Source organism: Megalops cyprinoides, chromosome 8 (genome assembly GCF_013368585.1).
Source record: "Megalops cyprinoides isolate fMegCyp1 chromosome 8, fMegCyp1.pri, whole genome shotgun sequence".
NCBI lineage: Eukaryota > Metazoa > Chordata > Actinopteri > Elopiformes > Megalopidae > Megalops > Megalops cyprinoides.
The window spans coordinates 28,109,027-28,127,198 of record NC_050590.1 but is presented as its reverse complement, the minus strand read 5'-3'; the positions used below and the strand labels follow the sequence as shown (position 1 = coordinate 28,127,198).

Below are 18,172 nucleotides of genomic sequence, written 5' to 3'. Positions count from 1 at the left end.
TTGTTCTCCTCTTCTTTTGCAACAGATTTGAGTCAGTGAGGCTTAAAGTCATGCAAATGGGAAATGGTGTGTGTGTGTGTGTGTCAAATGTGTGTCACTGCATTAGTTGGCCAGCCTTCCCAGAAATGTAGTTTAGCAGTTTAGTGTAATCAGTTATTATTGTGCCTGTAGCTACTTATGTTGTCACTCCTTGCTTGATGTGGAGGCAGTATCTTATAGACTGACAATGGGCTTTTGATCACTGTGATTTAAGTCTCAGGCATCAAACCTGTGGAGAACCACAGAAGTCTGTTCTCAGTAGCTAGGAACTCCCTCATGTCCTGCCCTTCAGCTTTTCCTCCACACCCTTCCTCTTTGCCAGCTCTCTCTTTGTGTTCTCTGTTCATCTGGGAATTCTGGGAGTTTCAGTACTTTTCGATATGCTCTCTTTCTGTTTTTTGATGCCATGGGCCTTGAGAAATGCTGCCCACTTCAGTCAAGGGAAGCGCTGCTGTCAGAATCTGCGGTCAGAGTGGAGATTCCGCCTCCAGCTCTCCGCAACCCCCGTACCGTGGCTCTTTACCATTTAGGACAAGACATCAAATATTCACAGCTGCCTTTTAAATGCTAATCCTGAAAGCAAAAATAGAACTAAATCAATTCAGCATAGTGGTTCAGGAAGAAACTAAATCATTACACATTCCCCCAAAAGGCACTTAAAAAATTGGCTACTTTTGCATCAGAGTAGCTCTGCTGAACTGCTCAGGAGAGAAATTTGACTATGTTTGGCTGCCATTATAATTCTAATCTGAGTACAGTTTAGCACATTAACATTTACATAGATTCCATTAAGACAAGAATGGCAAAGCATGGGCATATTAAATTATAATTGAATACCAAGATTTTATGCAACTTTTTTATGAAGCAGGAACAACTGTCTCTATTAGAAATCTGAAATGTACAGACCTCCTGTTGCTCTTTGCTTGGAGCAAAGACATAAGAGCACTACTGTTCTGCCAATCAGGTTTAAATAACTTCATTATTATGATGTAATTTTTTTACAGGTAATTTCATTTCCAAAGTATCAGAAATTATCAGTAAATATTGTATTTCATAAATTGCCCAATGGGAAGTCAGTTTGTATATTCACTTTTTAGTGAATATTTCTGAGCATGCCCCATAAAGACAGTGACTGAAATGTGAAACGTATGTTGAAATATATAGAATATGATTGATGTAGATGATTATGATGTAGAATATGCTTTAATTAAGAGAGCCCCCATGACCGTACTAATAGGAGCTTGAGCCTAATCATAGCTCTCATAGGTCTTTAATTACTGATGTGGAATTCCATAGTAACCCTTTTACAAGGGCACATGGACAAGGCACAAACCTATCATTTACATTTTGTTTATCTGATAGACACTCTTTTCCAGAGTGATTTCCAAGAAGGGAATTCAATAAAGTTTGGTAATTAGCTGCACAAATACTAAATCTTTAGTGCCCATCAGCTTCTGTATAGATTTTATAATGTCTGACTCATTTTTTTATATAGAATAGTGTTTATCATGTACTAAATGCTGCTTAAATACAGTAATGGTAGTAATGTAAGACTCAGCAGAAACTGAGCCCATTACAGCTAAATTTTGATAGCATCTTTTTGGTTTGAAATATGAGTGGGACATTAATTCCACTACATTTTCACATTTACTGCAGTGCTCATTCAGAAACATTAGCAAGTCTGAAGAATTTCAGGGAAGCTAGTGATTCTACTGATGTATCCTAGTCACTAATGCTGAAGAGAGATTTGTCCCCAGATAACCCTGAGCATGTGATTTACTGCTGACCACACATCAAATCTCCTTATCACTGCTGTAAATGACAGAGTGAGGCAAGATTCAGTAATTATTTAGCAGTTCTTTACCAAGAAGCCTCACATATTTTGGCTATTCTGTCATCCAGAAACATTTTTAATACACCTGGTGTATTCTTTGCTCTCACAATGCCAACATTCGTAGCTGCACAAGGTGTATATGTGATATGTGCCTGTACTTGTATTGGGGGCATTCCCATGGTGAAGTGTAGAATACTGCCGTAAGCAATATGGCAACAGTTTAAAAGATAACACTGTAAATTCTTTTTGAAAAGACACATTCTTTTCCAGTTTTTGGGTCATAGGAAGACAATGTGCCATCTTTCGGAAAAAGAAGACTGTCGACAGCCATGGCAAACCTCAGGCTCCTGGTAGAGAATGGGTGGCACAGGTGGCAGAGCCAGCTGTCTGTCGCCATGTCCGCTCTGGCATCAGTGAAGAGACAAAAAGTCCATTCGCATGTATACTCGAGGGGAGGCTGCACAGTCTCGATAAGAACCGAACTGTTTCATTCGATTAAGACTCTAGACAGTCTTGACATAATTCAGTGGGTCCCGTATATTGTGTTGGGAATGACATTATGAAAATCATTTATTCAGAAAGTAAGGAGTCTGCATCACCAGGAAATGCATTTGTATTAGGACAATTCACCTGAAAATGCACAATAGCAGCATGTTTATCCCACGGCCAGCTATATAAAGTGAATACTGAACACCTTTTTCCTTCAGGTATGCTCCAGATTTGCTGATAGGATAATGGATGTTTTCGGAGTTGGGGCCAATTATATTTCACTTACTATCACTGCACTCAGAATATGCAATCTAAGTTTGCTTTGGTCTGAACTGTCATCTGCGCATATTCAGGTTTGAGTCCAACTCACGATTAGTAATTGACATTTCTGGAAAGTCCTGGAATTCAGTTGCATCCAGGCTCGGCACCAGGAGAAAATACAAAGGGGTGCAATTGCAACCCATGGGGGTGCGGAAAAAGTCATAAATACTATGTAGACATCAGGATATAAGGAGACAACTGGGTGTGCATTGAGATCCATCTGGGGGTGCAATGCTCCCCTAAGCACCCACATAGCACCGGGCCTGGTTGCATAAATTTAAAAACTAAAAAAAAATCTCAGCATTGCTACCCATTCAATTCCAGAACAAGAGAAAGCAAGAAATGCACTGTCAGCAGAGTCACTTTACATTAGACTAACTTATTGGGACAGTGTCTCTTTCCTCAAACCTGATAAGCACATGCATTTTAAATTGACATTTATTTTTCTTTTGCAACTTTTTTTATATCAATGTAAAAATACTAGTCATGTAAGCAGGGGCGGAGTCGATGGCTCATTTCAGAGGGGGCGAGGACCTGTAGTAGGTCCTTATACAGCCTATTATAGGCTGTATGGAGATGCAAGACAGATCTGAGAGGAAACTTACGGAGAAGGAAGGGCGGAACTGAGAGGAAGGAGGATTACAATGAGGTGTGCTATTTCAGTGCACCTCATTGCGTGAGACCATTTTTAAAGATCTGTTTGTACACTTACACAAGGATACTTCTATTGTGTCTATGATCATTCAAAATAGTTAAATATCATGGCTCCCTCATCAGTGACGGCGATGGGAAATAAAACAAGACAGCCGGCGATCGCCTAGTTCCTATACTTTGGGACTCAAACAGAGGGTGTACTTTTTCTGTTTGTACACTTACACAAGGATATTGGACAGTGAATAAAGTTTTCTGTAACTTTATTGTGTCCCTGCTCATTCAAAATAAATATCACAGCGAGAAATTTAGCTAGGGGTCGATCGAAACCATTACGCCCCCGGGGCAGCTGCAGCCTCTGCCACCCTGCTCGCTCCGCTACAACATGTAAGGCAAAGCTGGCTTTAGCTGCAAGAATGCAATGCACATTGTACGATCTAATATTGTGGTTTAAATTAATTTTAAGAGACAACCCCCTCCAAAGAGATATTGGTGAAGGCAGAGAGGCTGTTATATGGTTGAGATCACTGATGGAAATCACTGCAGATTTAAGATCTCACCTGAAAAGACAATATGTAACAGCCAGGAAGTTACATTTCTCAAGACAATTCATGGCTTTGACATGTTCTGAGAACAGCTTATTTCATAATGGAATTAAGCCTCAAAAGTTCTTCTGTTGGTAAGAATGGCACAGTTCTAAGAGTATGTTATTCAAAAGCCTTACTGGAAGTATAACATGTACAGGTTTAGCTTGATTTCTTGGAAGGTTATCACTCTTGGTGTTGCCAGGGTACTCTGTGGAGGGGTATTTAAACCAATTCAGCATCACTCTTGATCACTATGTATTAACCTGAATACTGTGCTGAATGAGAACTCCTTTCTATATCTGCAGTCTCGAATGATCATAGAATCAAGCATTGGGTCATATTTTGGGAAGCTGGAATGAAAAGGAAAAGAAAATAAGTACAGCTCATCAAAAGTAAATGCATTAAGACAAAAAGCATTGACGGAGGCATTCTTTCAGACAAATTAAACTCTTTTTTCCCTCTGGGCAAACACTGAAGTAAATCGAAGTCAGGCCAATAAAGCACCTACATTTTCCCCTACCAGGGAACACAAGTTCCCTGGTTTTGTCTGCAAATGGAGTGTAATCATTGCAGAGTTGTGTGAACACATAGGCAACCAAACATCATCTCCCCAGATGAAGCTTTAACCACCCCCCTACACCACCCTGGCTGGTTTTGTTGTGTTATGCGGCCCCTCTGATTAACTCTCAGTCGCTTCCTGCTTCCACTCTTCATGCCCTGCATTCAAAATACACTGCAATACTAAGAAAAATAAAGAAATGAAGGCTTCGACAATTATCCATCTGCAACTCGCAGAAAACGGTGGCCCTTGCATTATGGAAAATGGAAGTGCTCGCGGGCACATCTCAGGAATTTCCACACTCAGTAGAGCATGCCTCTAAACAGGTGCTGTGGCAGATCGGTGATGGGCTGATTCAGAGCAGTGGAACTGTTTCCACTCTCTGTCACTCTCCTGCCCTTCCCCTTCACTGTGGGAGAGCTCAGGAGCGGGAGACAGCCACAGGGAGGGACACCACTGTTCTCTGCCGGGAGACAAACTCAGACAGACAGAAGGCAGATGGGAGAAATGGAGTGAATAATGATAATTGACCGGTGCAGTGTTTCTTTGTTGTCGGCAGCCTGCACAAGTGAGGAGAGGGGGAGAACAAACCGGAATGTGGTCTGGGCATTGAGGAGGAATGGTTACGTATTTAATTCTGTGTGTGTGTGTGTGTGTGTGTGTGTGTGTGTGTGTGTGTGTGTGTGTGTATGTATGTGTGTATGTTATTAGACCTCGCATCATAGTGTTCTGCATTACATTTGGCAGTCACAAGGGTATTGTGGGAAATGAACAGGTAGATATTATAGCCAGAGTACAGTTAATGGCAGTCTACTAATGCTTCTTTGTCTTCTTCATGTGTGCCTGAAAATGAAGTCCTTATGGACACCATCTCCTGGGCTTGTTAAAGTAATGAAAGTCTTTGCTTTAAGCTGGTGTGAAAAAAGGTACCCCTGACTGGCTCTGGACAAAATGATAAATTCTGTTCAGGTCATTATATAATGGATTGTGGCTTTGGAAAATCTACCTAATGTGTGTGAGGTAATTCACTGCTCTGCCTCATAATTCACGCCAAAGACCCAAATGGAGTCGACTATATATTATGTAGTCCAGGGAATGCCGGTCCCTTTTCAAACAATATCTTCCTCCTGTCTGATGGCTGAGGCTAAGTAGGGTTTCACATGGCTACATATTGGGTCTCTTGGGGAAACCAGATTACTGCTGAAAGGGGGGTCATTTGGCCAGTAGGGCTAGTATTTTTGTGAGTTGCCTTCTGAAGTGTTGAGCCACAGTTCCAGGTCACTTCAGTCATTAAAGATTCCTTGGCATTCACCACAAAGAGTAGAGGGGTTCCCTTGTGTCATGAGCAAATTTAATTACCTGGCTGTTTTAGTTTAGCCACTTAATTATCCTCCTGATCAATAGGCTAAATAAATCCCTATCTCTCCACCAACTGCCGTTTAGCAGCAAAATGTTGTGGGTGGTGTTGGTGGATAGGTGAGTTGTCTTGCCTACCTCCTCACCCTCACTGTAAAGTGAAGGTGCATGAAAGACGTCCTGTAAATGCAATCCATTATAAGTGAAGCATGAGTCGGTAAGTGGACCGTGCATGTAACTGAATATGTATACATACATAAAATAATGCCATCTACAATAGTGGTGTTCAAAACGATTATTTTTAGTGATTCGGTTCCTTTTGTTCAGTACAGTAAAATGATTTGAATCTTTGACTCACTGATTGGTTCATTTCCATATGTGGTCGGGCGCCATACACGAATCTGTAAATAGTTTTATTACATTTTAAAAATTACCCTACATTGATCCAAACATCATGCCCATTATTAGCCTGCTCTGCTGCAAAACAGCACTTGTGAAACCAAATGTCAATGAAATTAATAATTAAATCCATTACCTGAAACTGCACCATGCTATTCAAACAATCATGCAGCCGCAAAGTATACTCCATCTTTAGGAAGGTAATAGAACCCCCACATTTTAACACGTATAATAAGTACATGTCATTTGCTAAAACAAAACAAAAAAAATGCAATCAGGTAAAAAGAGCCACGCTTATATCCGAATGAAAAACTTCGTTTTACAAGTTTTGAACTAATCGAGTCCAAACATTTTAATATACTTGTAGTCAGTGATGTCATATTTTTATTTGTTGTTAATGTAGACATAGTACGTACACTACATATGTGATGCATAGGCTTATGCATCACAATCACATTTCTGTTTTGCTTTGTAGCCTACTATGTTGATTTGTCAGTATTTATTAATAAGGACTTTATTCACGCTAAAAGGAAATGTGATGTCAACATTAAATAAATCGTACGTCAAATTGCAGTTGATAAACAAGAACTGCAATACACCGTGCGCACCTAAAATATGCTACTGTTAAAAATGTAAATATAAAATAATATTCCAGGTAGATGAGCAAAACTAATATTTAATAATATTTTTAATTCCTATAATAATGTCACGGAAGCGCTCTAATTCCTTTTGCATCGTCATAGTGAATGGCGGATGTAGCCCAAGCCTGCTGTACCGAGAACTAGTGATTCTGGCAACACGTAGTCACCAGATCTTCAGTGACTCTTTTGAGTCTGAATGAACTGCTGTTCTAATAACTTGTCAGCAGTACATCAGGTCAGTAGGGGGAGTTTGAGTCTTCTGAGTCACCAGTTCTTTTGAGTCTGAACGAAGTGCTGTACTGAGAACTTGTCAACAGTGTATCAGGTCATTCAGTAGACAGTACACAGTGGGGGCATTTCGAGTCAGTCACATGCTGCAGTCACTATGGTCAGTGTAGTCACTGAGCCGCTGTGTCAAGATGGCCAGTGGGAGGTGCTTTGACTGTTTTAGCATTTCAGCTAGTTGGCTAGTTGTCGTCATGAACGTACTGCTGATACAGTTTTGTGATAGGCTGCTTCATGGATAGACTGCATAGCTAATATCCACTGGAGGGAGAGTTATAGCTGCTATGCCAGCTAATCAGCGCGCATGTTTGCAAAGAGGAAGGAACAAATCTTTTAGACTAGCGATTCAGTACACTCAATACACCTCAAAGATTCGTTCAAAAAGATTTGTTCGTTCACGTACTGCACATCACTAATCTACAATAACTGAGTAATAATTATAGTAATAATATGAGTAAAGTATGTGCTATAATGTGTGCTGTTCACCTTATTGAAAAAGAAATTGTTTGCCACCAGTATGCCCTGGTGCAGAAGATACAAAGACATGTGTTTAACATCTGGTAATCTTTCCTTGCTCTGCTCACTGACTGATCAAATGCATTCACCACCGCCTCTATTTTAAGTACCCTTTCACCAAACATCAGAGCGCACATCAAATTCATATGTTTGATAAATCAGGGGCGACTTTGGCTGTCTTTTCATGGACTTAATTTTACAAGCTTAAGCTTCCCACCCCCCTTCTGAATCAACATGATTAACTGCATTGGCTCTCATCGAGAGTGTAATCCATTTAGAGACTTCAAAGGCATTGTGTGTCTCTTTTGAATGAGAATGCGGGTGCAGGTTTCTGTTCGTTTGGAGATGAGATCCTGTGAGGTTTAAACAGAGGAATCAGCGTTTGTCATTACACGTTGCCCTCCAGCCGTGGGCTAATTGGCCTTGTAGAGAATAAGAGTGTTTGTTCTCAGACAGCCCAAGGGCCATATCCTCCATTGTCTGAGCAGCAGTCTAACCTGGAAACGCAAATACTGGATTTCACAAAAACGACCCACTCTGCTCTGTTGAATATTTAAACCATTGGGTATTATGTGTGGCTAAATATTTCATCTTTTCCCTTAAGATGCAAGACAGGATTACACATGAAGGGCGAGAAACCTGATAAGCAGATGGAAGTTGTGTGCCTTTACATAACTGAAAATAATGAAAGATTACATATTTAAAAAAAAAAAATCTTCCAGATCGTGAGACCTTTTTATTATCTCAGTGTTCTTTGGCTTATCGCTGCAGTTCACTTGATCAAATCCTATCCTAAATCTCCATGTTAATGGGATGTATCTTATCTCAGTCTAGAGGACTTTGATCCCTGCGGATGGAAAGGAGTGTTAAACTGTAATGTCTTCTGTTTAAGTCTGAACTTGCTAAGATAGCTTAGTTGAACTGTTAATGCAATTAAAATTCATCAACTCATCAACATTTAATTGAAGGTATCTGTAATTCAGTTGCACATATCGACTTTCAATTGTGCACTCGGTGCATATTTACACAGGCACACAGGCTTTGCTCTGATATTACATTGGCCTTGAGTAAGTAATTGTTTAAAGACTCAGCCTTGACTTGGATTTCATATTGTATAAAAGCAGACATACAATGGTGGATTTTTTGTTTACATAATCTCTGTATAGATGTTTATTTTCTGTCTTGGGTTTTTACATGTAATCTGATGCTAAATCGCACGCTGTAGAGCTTTAAGTCATTATATTGTACAGATGCTGGACTGGAGACTATTAATAAATACTGCTGTCAACTGACTTCAAACCAATATTCAAGCAAAGAGAAAGGTTAAAACACAAAAATTTTCCTTCAAAATGTAGTTTTATGTAGGGACCCAAAAACAAGCCCTCACAGAAGACATGCTACTGCATTTAACAGGCGTGTGAGAGGCAGGTGCTGTTGACTGAATTGAACCCTGTTACTTCAACTTGGCAAACACAGTGTTGAATTTTTAGCTGTATAACATTCAGAACAAAACAAAGAGGGTTAATGACCCTTGGATTCAATTGACAATTTTCCCTGTTAGAGTAGAACAAGAGCACTCAGGCCTGATGATATTCTGATGGATTGAAAAGAGAGCTCACTATGTTGCCTCAGTCAATGTGTGTGTGTTTTCACATTTTAGTATGTGTGCTTGTGTGTGGATGTATGTGCATGTGTGCTTGTGTGTGGATGTATGTGCATGTGTGCTTGTGTGTGGATGTATGTGCATGTGTGCTTGTGTGCTTGTGTGTGGATGTATGTGCATGTGTGCTTGTGTGTGGATGTATGTGCATGTGTGCTTGTGTGTGGATGTATGTGTGTCCTGGCATGGCCCCTCCTCCAGGCTGACTCTCCTTAGACATGTTGTGGCGGTGCATCGTGGGCCTCCCAGGAAGCTTTCTGACAGCCCCTTTGGGGTCTTCATCAGACATGATGGATAATAATGAGTCTCCCACTGCAGACAGACGTGGGCCACAGCCCACAGTGGCCAGATTTAGGACACATAGAGGAGACGAAACCCGTGTGTATGTATGTGCACATACATACACATTACCTTATGATTACAGTAAGCCTCTTACAAACTCCCAAAAGGAGTTCCAAGTTCCAAGTAACTTGGCATTGCTCTAAGAATAACCAAACTGAGGTGAGATAACTGGCCTTATATAAGAGCAATTTTGTTGTCAGTCAGGACTGTAAAAGTCTTTTTGGTATTCATTATAGTAACTAAGAATTGGAGACCCAGGACAGGTAATTTTAGTTGTGCATCATCATTTGCATTCACAGCTTCCTTCCAGAGTTTCATGATATTTCTCAAAACCTCTAAACTTGTTCCAGTTGCTCCCTGATGATTACCAGCCATACAGAAATTGTCTGTAGCTATTTTGGTTCAAAATTACCTTTCTGGTATAAAATATGGTGTAAGAGTAAGATTAAAAGGAAAATGCAAGCATGCTAGGATGTCCCAAACTCTCTTCTACTCAAGTCTTTGATAAAATATGCTGACTTCACTCTCAGGTCACAGAAACAAGTAAAGAGTGTAATTCATGTTTTAAACCACATGAAGTTAGTCCTTTGACAACTAGAAACAAGTCCTTAACTGAATATATGAATAGTCCCATTTCTGTTCAAGTAAGCATGAATGGCTGGAATGCTGACAAACGATTATGCATGTTATCCTGTATGGTCCACACCAGTGTGGTATAAATGGTGAGGAGAAATGCATACATAAATCACAAGTCTAAAATTATGTTGATTCTTGTGGGGGTAAACCTGATTGTAACTACAGACTTTCCATTGACCTTGCACTTTGTACTTTGCACTTTGCTACTGCCTCTACTTGCAGTCCTTTAATGTTTAGCGCTTAGTGTACTTATTGTCTTACATTCCAAGCCCTAGCCCTTATGAGTGTTTATATTGCTGTTTCATTGTCCCTACTACTAGATGGATAATAACCACATTATTTAACCTTGCATTTGAAGTCAGATTTACTGCTGTTAAGAAAAAATGATAGTACTAAAATAATAATTATTATATCAAGAATAATTATAGAAGTAATATGAAGAATGATCATATGATTGGGGAAGGAGGATTCATCTAAAAATATATTACTTCTTTATTTTTTAAAAGCCAAGGACATGTGAACCTAGGGGAGAGGTAGTGCCTCTCCAATGTTCTGCAGCTTCATAAATTTCCTCACAAATGTCCATTATCAGCCAACAGTGACCAGAAGCTCACTGCAGTGGAACAAACTGGTCTCATTCCGACAGGAATAGGGGTGGGTTGGGGTCCCCTCACTTCACCGCTCTCAGGCACCCTGCAATTTGTCAGTGTGACTGTGAGCTGCTGATGTGAGGACATCAGTGGAGTATCACCTATCCTCCAATGTAGTGCCCATTCCACTATAGTGTGCTGTATGACTGCAAAAAATAGCCTTTAGCTACATGCAGATGTATTGGAGGACTGCCTCAGCAGTCCTGGGGATGTGGCTACCGTGCCTTTGAGCAAAGTGTATAACCTGAATTGTATGTGCTTGTGCGTCCAGTATGCAGATCATGTAAAGACATGGTAACAACCATGTGCAAAAAACGTGGAAAGTGGTTATTTGGTGAAAAAGTTCTGACGTTATAAACTTTGCTGTTTATAGGAGCTTTATGATATGCATGTTTTCATATTATATATTATACTTCATTTACAGGAATTACCTTGTTATTTGGAACAGAGGCAGGAATGGGAATCTTAAAAAAATAAAATGAGAGACGTTGTGTAGTAAATTTCTGTAAAATTCTAATGTATGCCTTGTCTTTCTGTATGTCCCTAGCTCTCCATGAAAATGTACCAAAGGAAATTGTACTGTAAAGTGTTGTTTTCTCTCTTGCAGCCATAGGTATTTTTAGCAGAAGTTGTCACATGTAAGTGCACGAAAGAGCATTTCAAAGGGAATCATTCTCATTGAATGGAGCAGATATGAGAAATCAGTACACTGGTGAAACTAAAAAGCTGTCTCCAAATGTAAAGCCTTCTGGGATACTCCCCATGTGTTCTCTGCCCGTTACTCAGGGCTCTTTTGAAAACATATTCTCACAGATGTGTTTTATCAAGGAGAGATTAATATTGCCTACTTCCTCAAAACATCTGTTATTACCATCTCACTGAGATAGGGAAAAATCAAAGCAGCAGTTGTCCATAAAACTTAGTTTTATTTAAAACCAAGTAGATAACTGTAAGCTTAGTCAGATGTACAGCCCCATGGTTCAGAGGCTTTTTATACTTAATTAATGCCTGTGACTAATAAACATGACTAATAAAATAGTACCTTTCTCATAAATGGGTTATTCAGACTCAAGCTCAAAATTGTTGTGCTTAGTATCTCTGCCAGGCTCTCCCCCATGCCCACAATAAGCCACTGTGTGTAGTGTCCCGCCTCTGAGACAGACACAGACCGCGTGGACCGCGGGCTTTCCCCCAATCCATAGACGCGCTCAGAGAAAATCGCGTCTGGAGGGCATGTCAACTGCTGCTGTTCTCTAATGACAGAGGGACCCCCAGGAGACAGAGCTGAGTCTGCACTGCTGGGTCCACGGGTTACTGAGCTGTCTGAATCCTCTCAGTGTTTCAGCCTTACTGCACACATGCTAATTGGCTATTCGATGTCATTTATGATGACACCATGCTACTATGTACGGCACATTGTTTGCTGAGATCAGAAATGTTATGTAATCATTTTAAGTTATTATACAATGTGTTGTGTAATATAAATTAAATGACTATACATTAAGTGATGTTGACCAACATAAATCCATCTTTTGGCTTGCATCAAACATGAATAACTACCGATGCAGACATGACTATGTAGAGGGTGTGCAGTATATCCAGATGTAAAGTGGGTCCACTATAATTTCCTTTTTTGACAACACCAGGTAATTTGCCTCTGCTTGACCATATTAAGACGACTATTTTGTAATGTGTTATGTTTTCAGTTCCTGGTGATCAGGCATCAGTGATGAGCACACCGGCTGTATGTGCTGGACTATTACTCTGCGTTGCTATGAATGTTTTCTTGTGGTTTAATTCATAATTCTTTGCTTTGATTAACTTTGACAGTTAAACTTTGCTTCATTGTTGCTATGCACTTTGTCCATGGGGGTGTGTGGCCTTTTCTTTTTTTAGAGTATTCTAACCAGGCTCACCTTGAGGAAACAGATCTGTGGTGGTTTTCCCAGGGTTTCCTGTCTGTCGTAACATCAGTGGCCTGCTTATGATAGTAGTTGTTTGCAGGAGTTGCAGTCTGTGGGCTTGCATTTGGGTGATGCCCCTCATGAGCCCCTTACCCCGTTGTGGAAACAGCACTAAACTCAGGCTATTTGGTGGTTATCAGGAACTAATATAGACTGGGCAGGACAACTGCTGGGGGGGATAAATAGCTTATTTGTGGGCCGTGTATGTTCTGAGCTAGCACATAGCTTACATTTTCCCACCGTTGCTATGATATTGCAACACTGTACTGATGCCCTATGATTGCCATGGCATTGCAGTAATGCTGTGAGTTTGTGTTGCAGTGAAGTTGCTGTCACTGGTTCAGGCATTCTGTTAATGAGTAAAGACACCAGGTCAGAACTGAAGCCCTGTTCACTCACCACTTCTGAAAATGTTTCTTTTTGATCTGGGTCGTTAGAGTTTATTAGCACACATATTGGGCAGGACATATGAGGTCACTGGGTCTGGGATTTAATTAGTTCTGGGCAACATGAAGCAGCTGAGAGTTCCCGACCTTCATGAATGCACACTGAGGTGTTCACTGCCCTGGCTACACTAGGACATTTCATTCTAATACACTAAGGTGTTCTGCATTCGTGACAACACTCGGATAGCTTATTCCAATACACTAAGATGTTCAGTGCTCTTGCTCTTGCTCATGTTAAAGGTCACAGCTCTACGCCTCCCCAGAGATAACAACAGGGGCGTCTCTAACTGATGTAGGGTGCGACCAAGCATACGTAGTAGCGGTAGGTAAACATTTGAAGAACAGAGATATGGAGCAGCTTCCTACATGTTGCTTTGTTAAACAAAGAATGTAATAACCAAGGTCAAAAAGTAAGTCTGCCAGAAAGATTAAGTGTGAATATACAAGCAGGGGGTTTGGTTCTTCCCTCAAAACAGTTTAATTTTGCCATAGCTTATTCAGTTGGTGCTTTGCCTTTGTGACTTGCACTCGTAAGTGCCTTCACCTAATCAGAGTGATTCTGCATGTAACAACTGAGCAACCCTCCTGGAGTAGCCTGGGCCTTGAGGAGCTCTCTGTCTGTGCATTGTTTTGTGGTATTTTGCTGTATTTCTAGGGGTTTTGTTTGTATTTAATGTCCTTGCTTTAACCAGAAACTACCAGAAAGCTTTTGTATTCTCTGTGTGCTTCTTGTATTTCGATTAAGGTCTTATTATGGGTTATGTTTTCCAGTCTGATGCTAAAGGCATGAATGATTTGTGTTTTTCTAGTATTGCTATTCTTCTGAGCAGATGTGCTGGCATCTCCAGCACAGCTAATGGAAACACCTGTACATTTATATGAAGTGAGGCCACCTCACAGTTTGGGCTGGTGCTGGGTGAAAATGTGCCACCATGTGACTGCATACTCTACATCCACATGTGATTGAGTGACACTGTGAGGGTGACATTGTGCATTCACTGTTGATTGTCCCGCAGGGAGTTACTGTGTCCAAATGATGGACACTCTATTGGTTAATTTGATGTTATTTACTATGCAGATGGCAGTCACTGCCTTCCTGGGTTTTAGAACAAATGGGTTTGTGTGTTGAAGTATGAATGCAGTGGTAATAAATTGATGCAGCATGGCATGCAGAAGTACTTGAATTAGAGTGCAGAGTCTCTGAGGGGCGATATATCCTTGAAAACGCTGAAGGGTGCTTCATCGGTACATCGTTATTGAGTAACCGGAGGAGTCGAAGTCTGAGCCACGGCATGGCCCACTTTAGACAGCCTCGACTCTCTCTGATTAGAGGTCTGTATGTCTGTAGTGTGACAGTGCGTAGATAATGCTGAATAGAAACAGTGCTGGTTTTCACATATTAGAGCTCTCCAGCAATCTGTTGAAGCCTACACTTTGGGCTTGAGAGCACCCCCCTCTAGCACATCCGTGTGAGCTGGATAGTGTAATGCAGGTAGCATGACTTATGAGAGCTGTTGAGTTCTAGTTATTAGTTAGAACATTAGCTCTAATTCATCATACAGGATGACCAAAGAGGGGAGAGATGGAGTGGAGACAGAGGACTTTTGGTGTAATGCTTTTCCTGTGTGCTGATATGAAGTCTTATTCCAGTGGTCCACTATTAAGTTTCAGAGTTGCCCCTAATAAAGTGAGTCTACATCACAGTGGACTTTGATAAAATAGCTGTGTTGTAACAGAGATGACTGTGTATTCATGTAGCTTTGGTGGGAATGCTATGTTATATTCATAAATAAGTTCATAACAGCCAGCTGTTTGTCTCAATCTGACACCACCTGTGCAAGGAGCTGCAGTGTTAAAGACAGTCTTATCTAGATGTGGCACTTTTGATACGCAAAGACATTTATCAGAACTAACATCTGTCTCTTTCTCTTTCTCCCTCTCTGTCTCTCCCTCATTTCCCCTCCCTGTAGAGTCATATCTATCATATCTTGTTTGATGAGGGAGTTTGGTCTGTTGTTCAGTAAGGTGAGCTGAGGTGGATTAATGTGATCAGACGCTGCCCGGGGCTTCAGTGCGCAGCCTAAATCAGCCTACGGAAATGTGCCACCACTGACAACAGTGTAATCCTCGGTCTGTGTAAGGTCTGACTTTTTACCTGCAGCCCTCCATAATCATAACTGAGCCAGACCAATAGTTTCTGCTAACCAATATTTGTGCTATTCACAACAGGACAGAAGTCCCTCCATTTTCATGTGGTGATACAAACATTTGGCAATGCAAATCTGGTGACGGGAAGTTGCCAGTAATCGTACAAGGTTTTGCTATACCGAGGGAGCACTCACTTGCCCTGAGGCAATACTTCAAGGTCGGTACTAATGTAGTATATGTGCAGCTAATTGCCTAACCCTATTCAATACTCTTCTTGTAATTCACTCTAGATGGAGTGTCTGCCAAATGAATGTAAATGCAAATGGTTGTAGCAATATTTTGGGTTTTTTGCTGTTAGGATTAAAAACCTTTTTGAGAATGGATAATTCTTATGGAGTAATAAATACAACCTATGTGTAACTCAGATCACAAACTGCGCTGTAAGCTCTAACTGGTTAATATCCTTAGATGGGGGAACTTTCTGGCTGCACCTTTGATTCTTAAGATGGTCATCAATCTTACAGAACACTCATTTCAGACCAGCTTGAACCAGAGGGTCCACTTTGGCCAAACCTTCAGCTCACAGTCTCCTCTTTTGAAGAACTGCTGACTTGGTTCTGTTAAATCTTTTTAACGCAGGATTTCTGCTGGAAATAGCTTTTGGTCATTTGGAAATCTGGTGTTCCAGTGGCGGTATATCTGCTTGTGCTGACTGCTTCAGTGACTGACTGCTGGTTTAGGCTTTTTCAAAACTCATGGCCTTTGTCTACCCTGAAGAAAGGACTATGGATGGCATTCACCTTGTGAATGTAACAAGCACTTGAATCGGTAGCTGATTAGGGCTTCTTAACAGCAATTCGTAATCATGACTGTGGCGTTTATCAGCGCTATTAAACGCTGAAATTATCAGGCGTTTCAGATGGCAACAAGTAACTCTTTGTCTGATTCGGACAGGCAGCTTCTTTTTTCAAGACAGTCTAATGAACGTAATCAACGTGCATCACACATGCACAGTAGTAATAAAACCCCACAGAACTCATTTCATATGACAATGACTAGGGATGTAACGATACCAAAAACTCACAGTACGATAATACCACAATAAAAAGTCCATGATACGATATTTATCACAATATTAAAAAACAAAAAAAAAATGATGACTTGAAATAATGTCCTTTATTAAATAATCAGTGTTTTTTATTCGTATAAAATATGTTTTTCTTTTTAACTTAAAGTGCTTCTGCTTTCCTTCTTTAATAAAATAAAATAAAAGTAGCCAGCCATGACCTAAGCATATGCAAAAATTGGCATGAATTGGCATGAACTCTTTGGCAATGAATGATTGAACTATGTATGTACAATTTGGTGGCAGCTCCTGCCAAATCTCTCAGGGGGGGGCAATTGTTGCGATGATGGCTAAGGTGACCCGTTCAATGGGTAAATTAACAGCTAGCTGTCACATTGCATTGTGCAAATTAGTCAGCTAACTAACCTGATATCGTCACATTGCAAACAAAGTGTTAGCTACTTCGCAGCCTGCTAGCCACGTTTTCCGCTCATACCAGCTCTGTGAAAATCCCCAGTTATACGATTTCCTCCCCTTTGTAGAAATTTGCTTGATGTTGGTCTGGGTGGTCCTAATTCTTGAGTTGCCAATTTATCCTGATTACTACGATGACTGAATGGTATTTCTCTTAATGACATGATCGAGTTGTTCTGAGTTGAGGTAACATTAGCCATGTTGACCTTGAATGTGACAAGATCGCTGGCTGCCCCGGCGATCCCTACACCAGGTTCCGTATGACGAAAGCATGCTAGTGCAAGCCCATCCGGAACCCATACAGATTGCATTGCAGCGCCTGCAGTTCAAAAAAAATTGCCTTAGCATGGGAGTCTATCAGAGCGATCTGGGTGATTTTCAGCCAGACTGAAATTGCCCAAAAGGGGCGGTACTCCACGGAACACGACTTGACGCTGATTGGACTATGAATATGACTGTCTAGCTAGCGTAACACTATGGTAAAATGTGATAGAAAAATTTCCTCCCTTTCCCCCTTTGGTGGTGCGTCGCCCGACTGCCCTAAGGAACAAACCGCCCCTGGTACAATTGCAGAACAAAAACAATACAATTTTTCACAAGGAGAGAAAGTAGAACACAGCTATATTAGTCAAATAACCATGTAATATCCTGGTAGATTTCCTCACAGTCCCACGATGGTATCGAGAATTTTTTTTATTGCAATCTCGCGAAATTCAATATATCGTTACATCCCTAGTCATGGCTGAAGTAATAGAATGGAATTAGTAAGTAGCCTCTTTGTCTTGAGTGGCATAGAGTGCTTCCTTTGTGTCACATGCTGGGCAGAGTTACAAATAGCTTGTGTGTGTTGCTTGCTGTATAGTATTTGCCACAGCATGCAAAAAACTGTCTAATTCATCATCAATATGTGCAGGTGAGTAAATAAGCCATAGGAAATGCTTATAAATAGTAATTTATTAATTTTCCCAGCTCTATCCCTCATGCAATTTTTTATCTACTTCTCCTGCCAGGTACCTCAGACAGTACCAAAACTACATACTTCTATATGTAGGTCTTCCAGAAAGGTGATTCAGGCTCTAAAATTAAGAGACTGAAATAGAAATAGAATG

At 40.7% G+C, this 18,172-nt stretch overlaps 1 protein-coding gene across 1 annotated transcript in view; it reads left to right on the top strand.

Annotated features, from left to right (window-relative positions):
• Positions 1-445: 445 nt before the first annotated feature.
• Positions 446-18,172, top strand: part of LOC118781647 (polypeptide N-acetylgalactosaminyltransferase 18-like) — a 72,305-nt gene continuing 54,578 nt past the window's right edge. The window contains exon 1 of the mRNA XM_036534655.1: positions 446-545. Coding sequence (XP_036390548.1) covers positions 446-545 — 100 coding nt within the window. The remainder of the gene's footprint in view (positions 546-18,172) is intronic.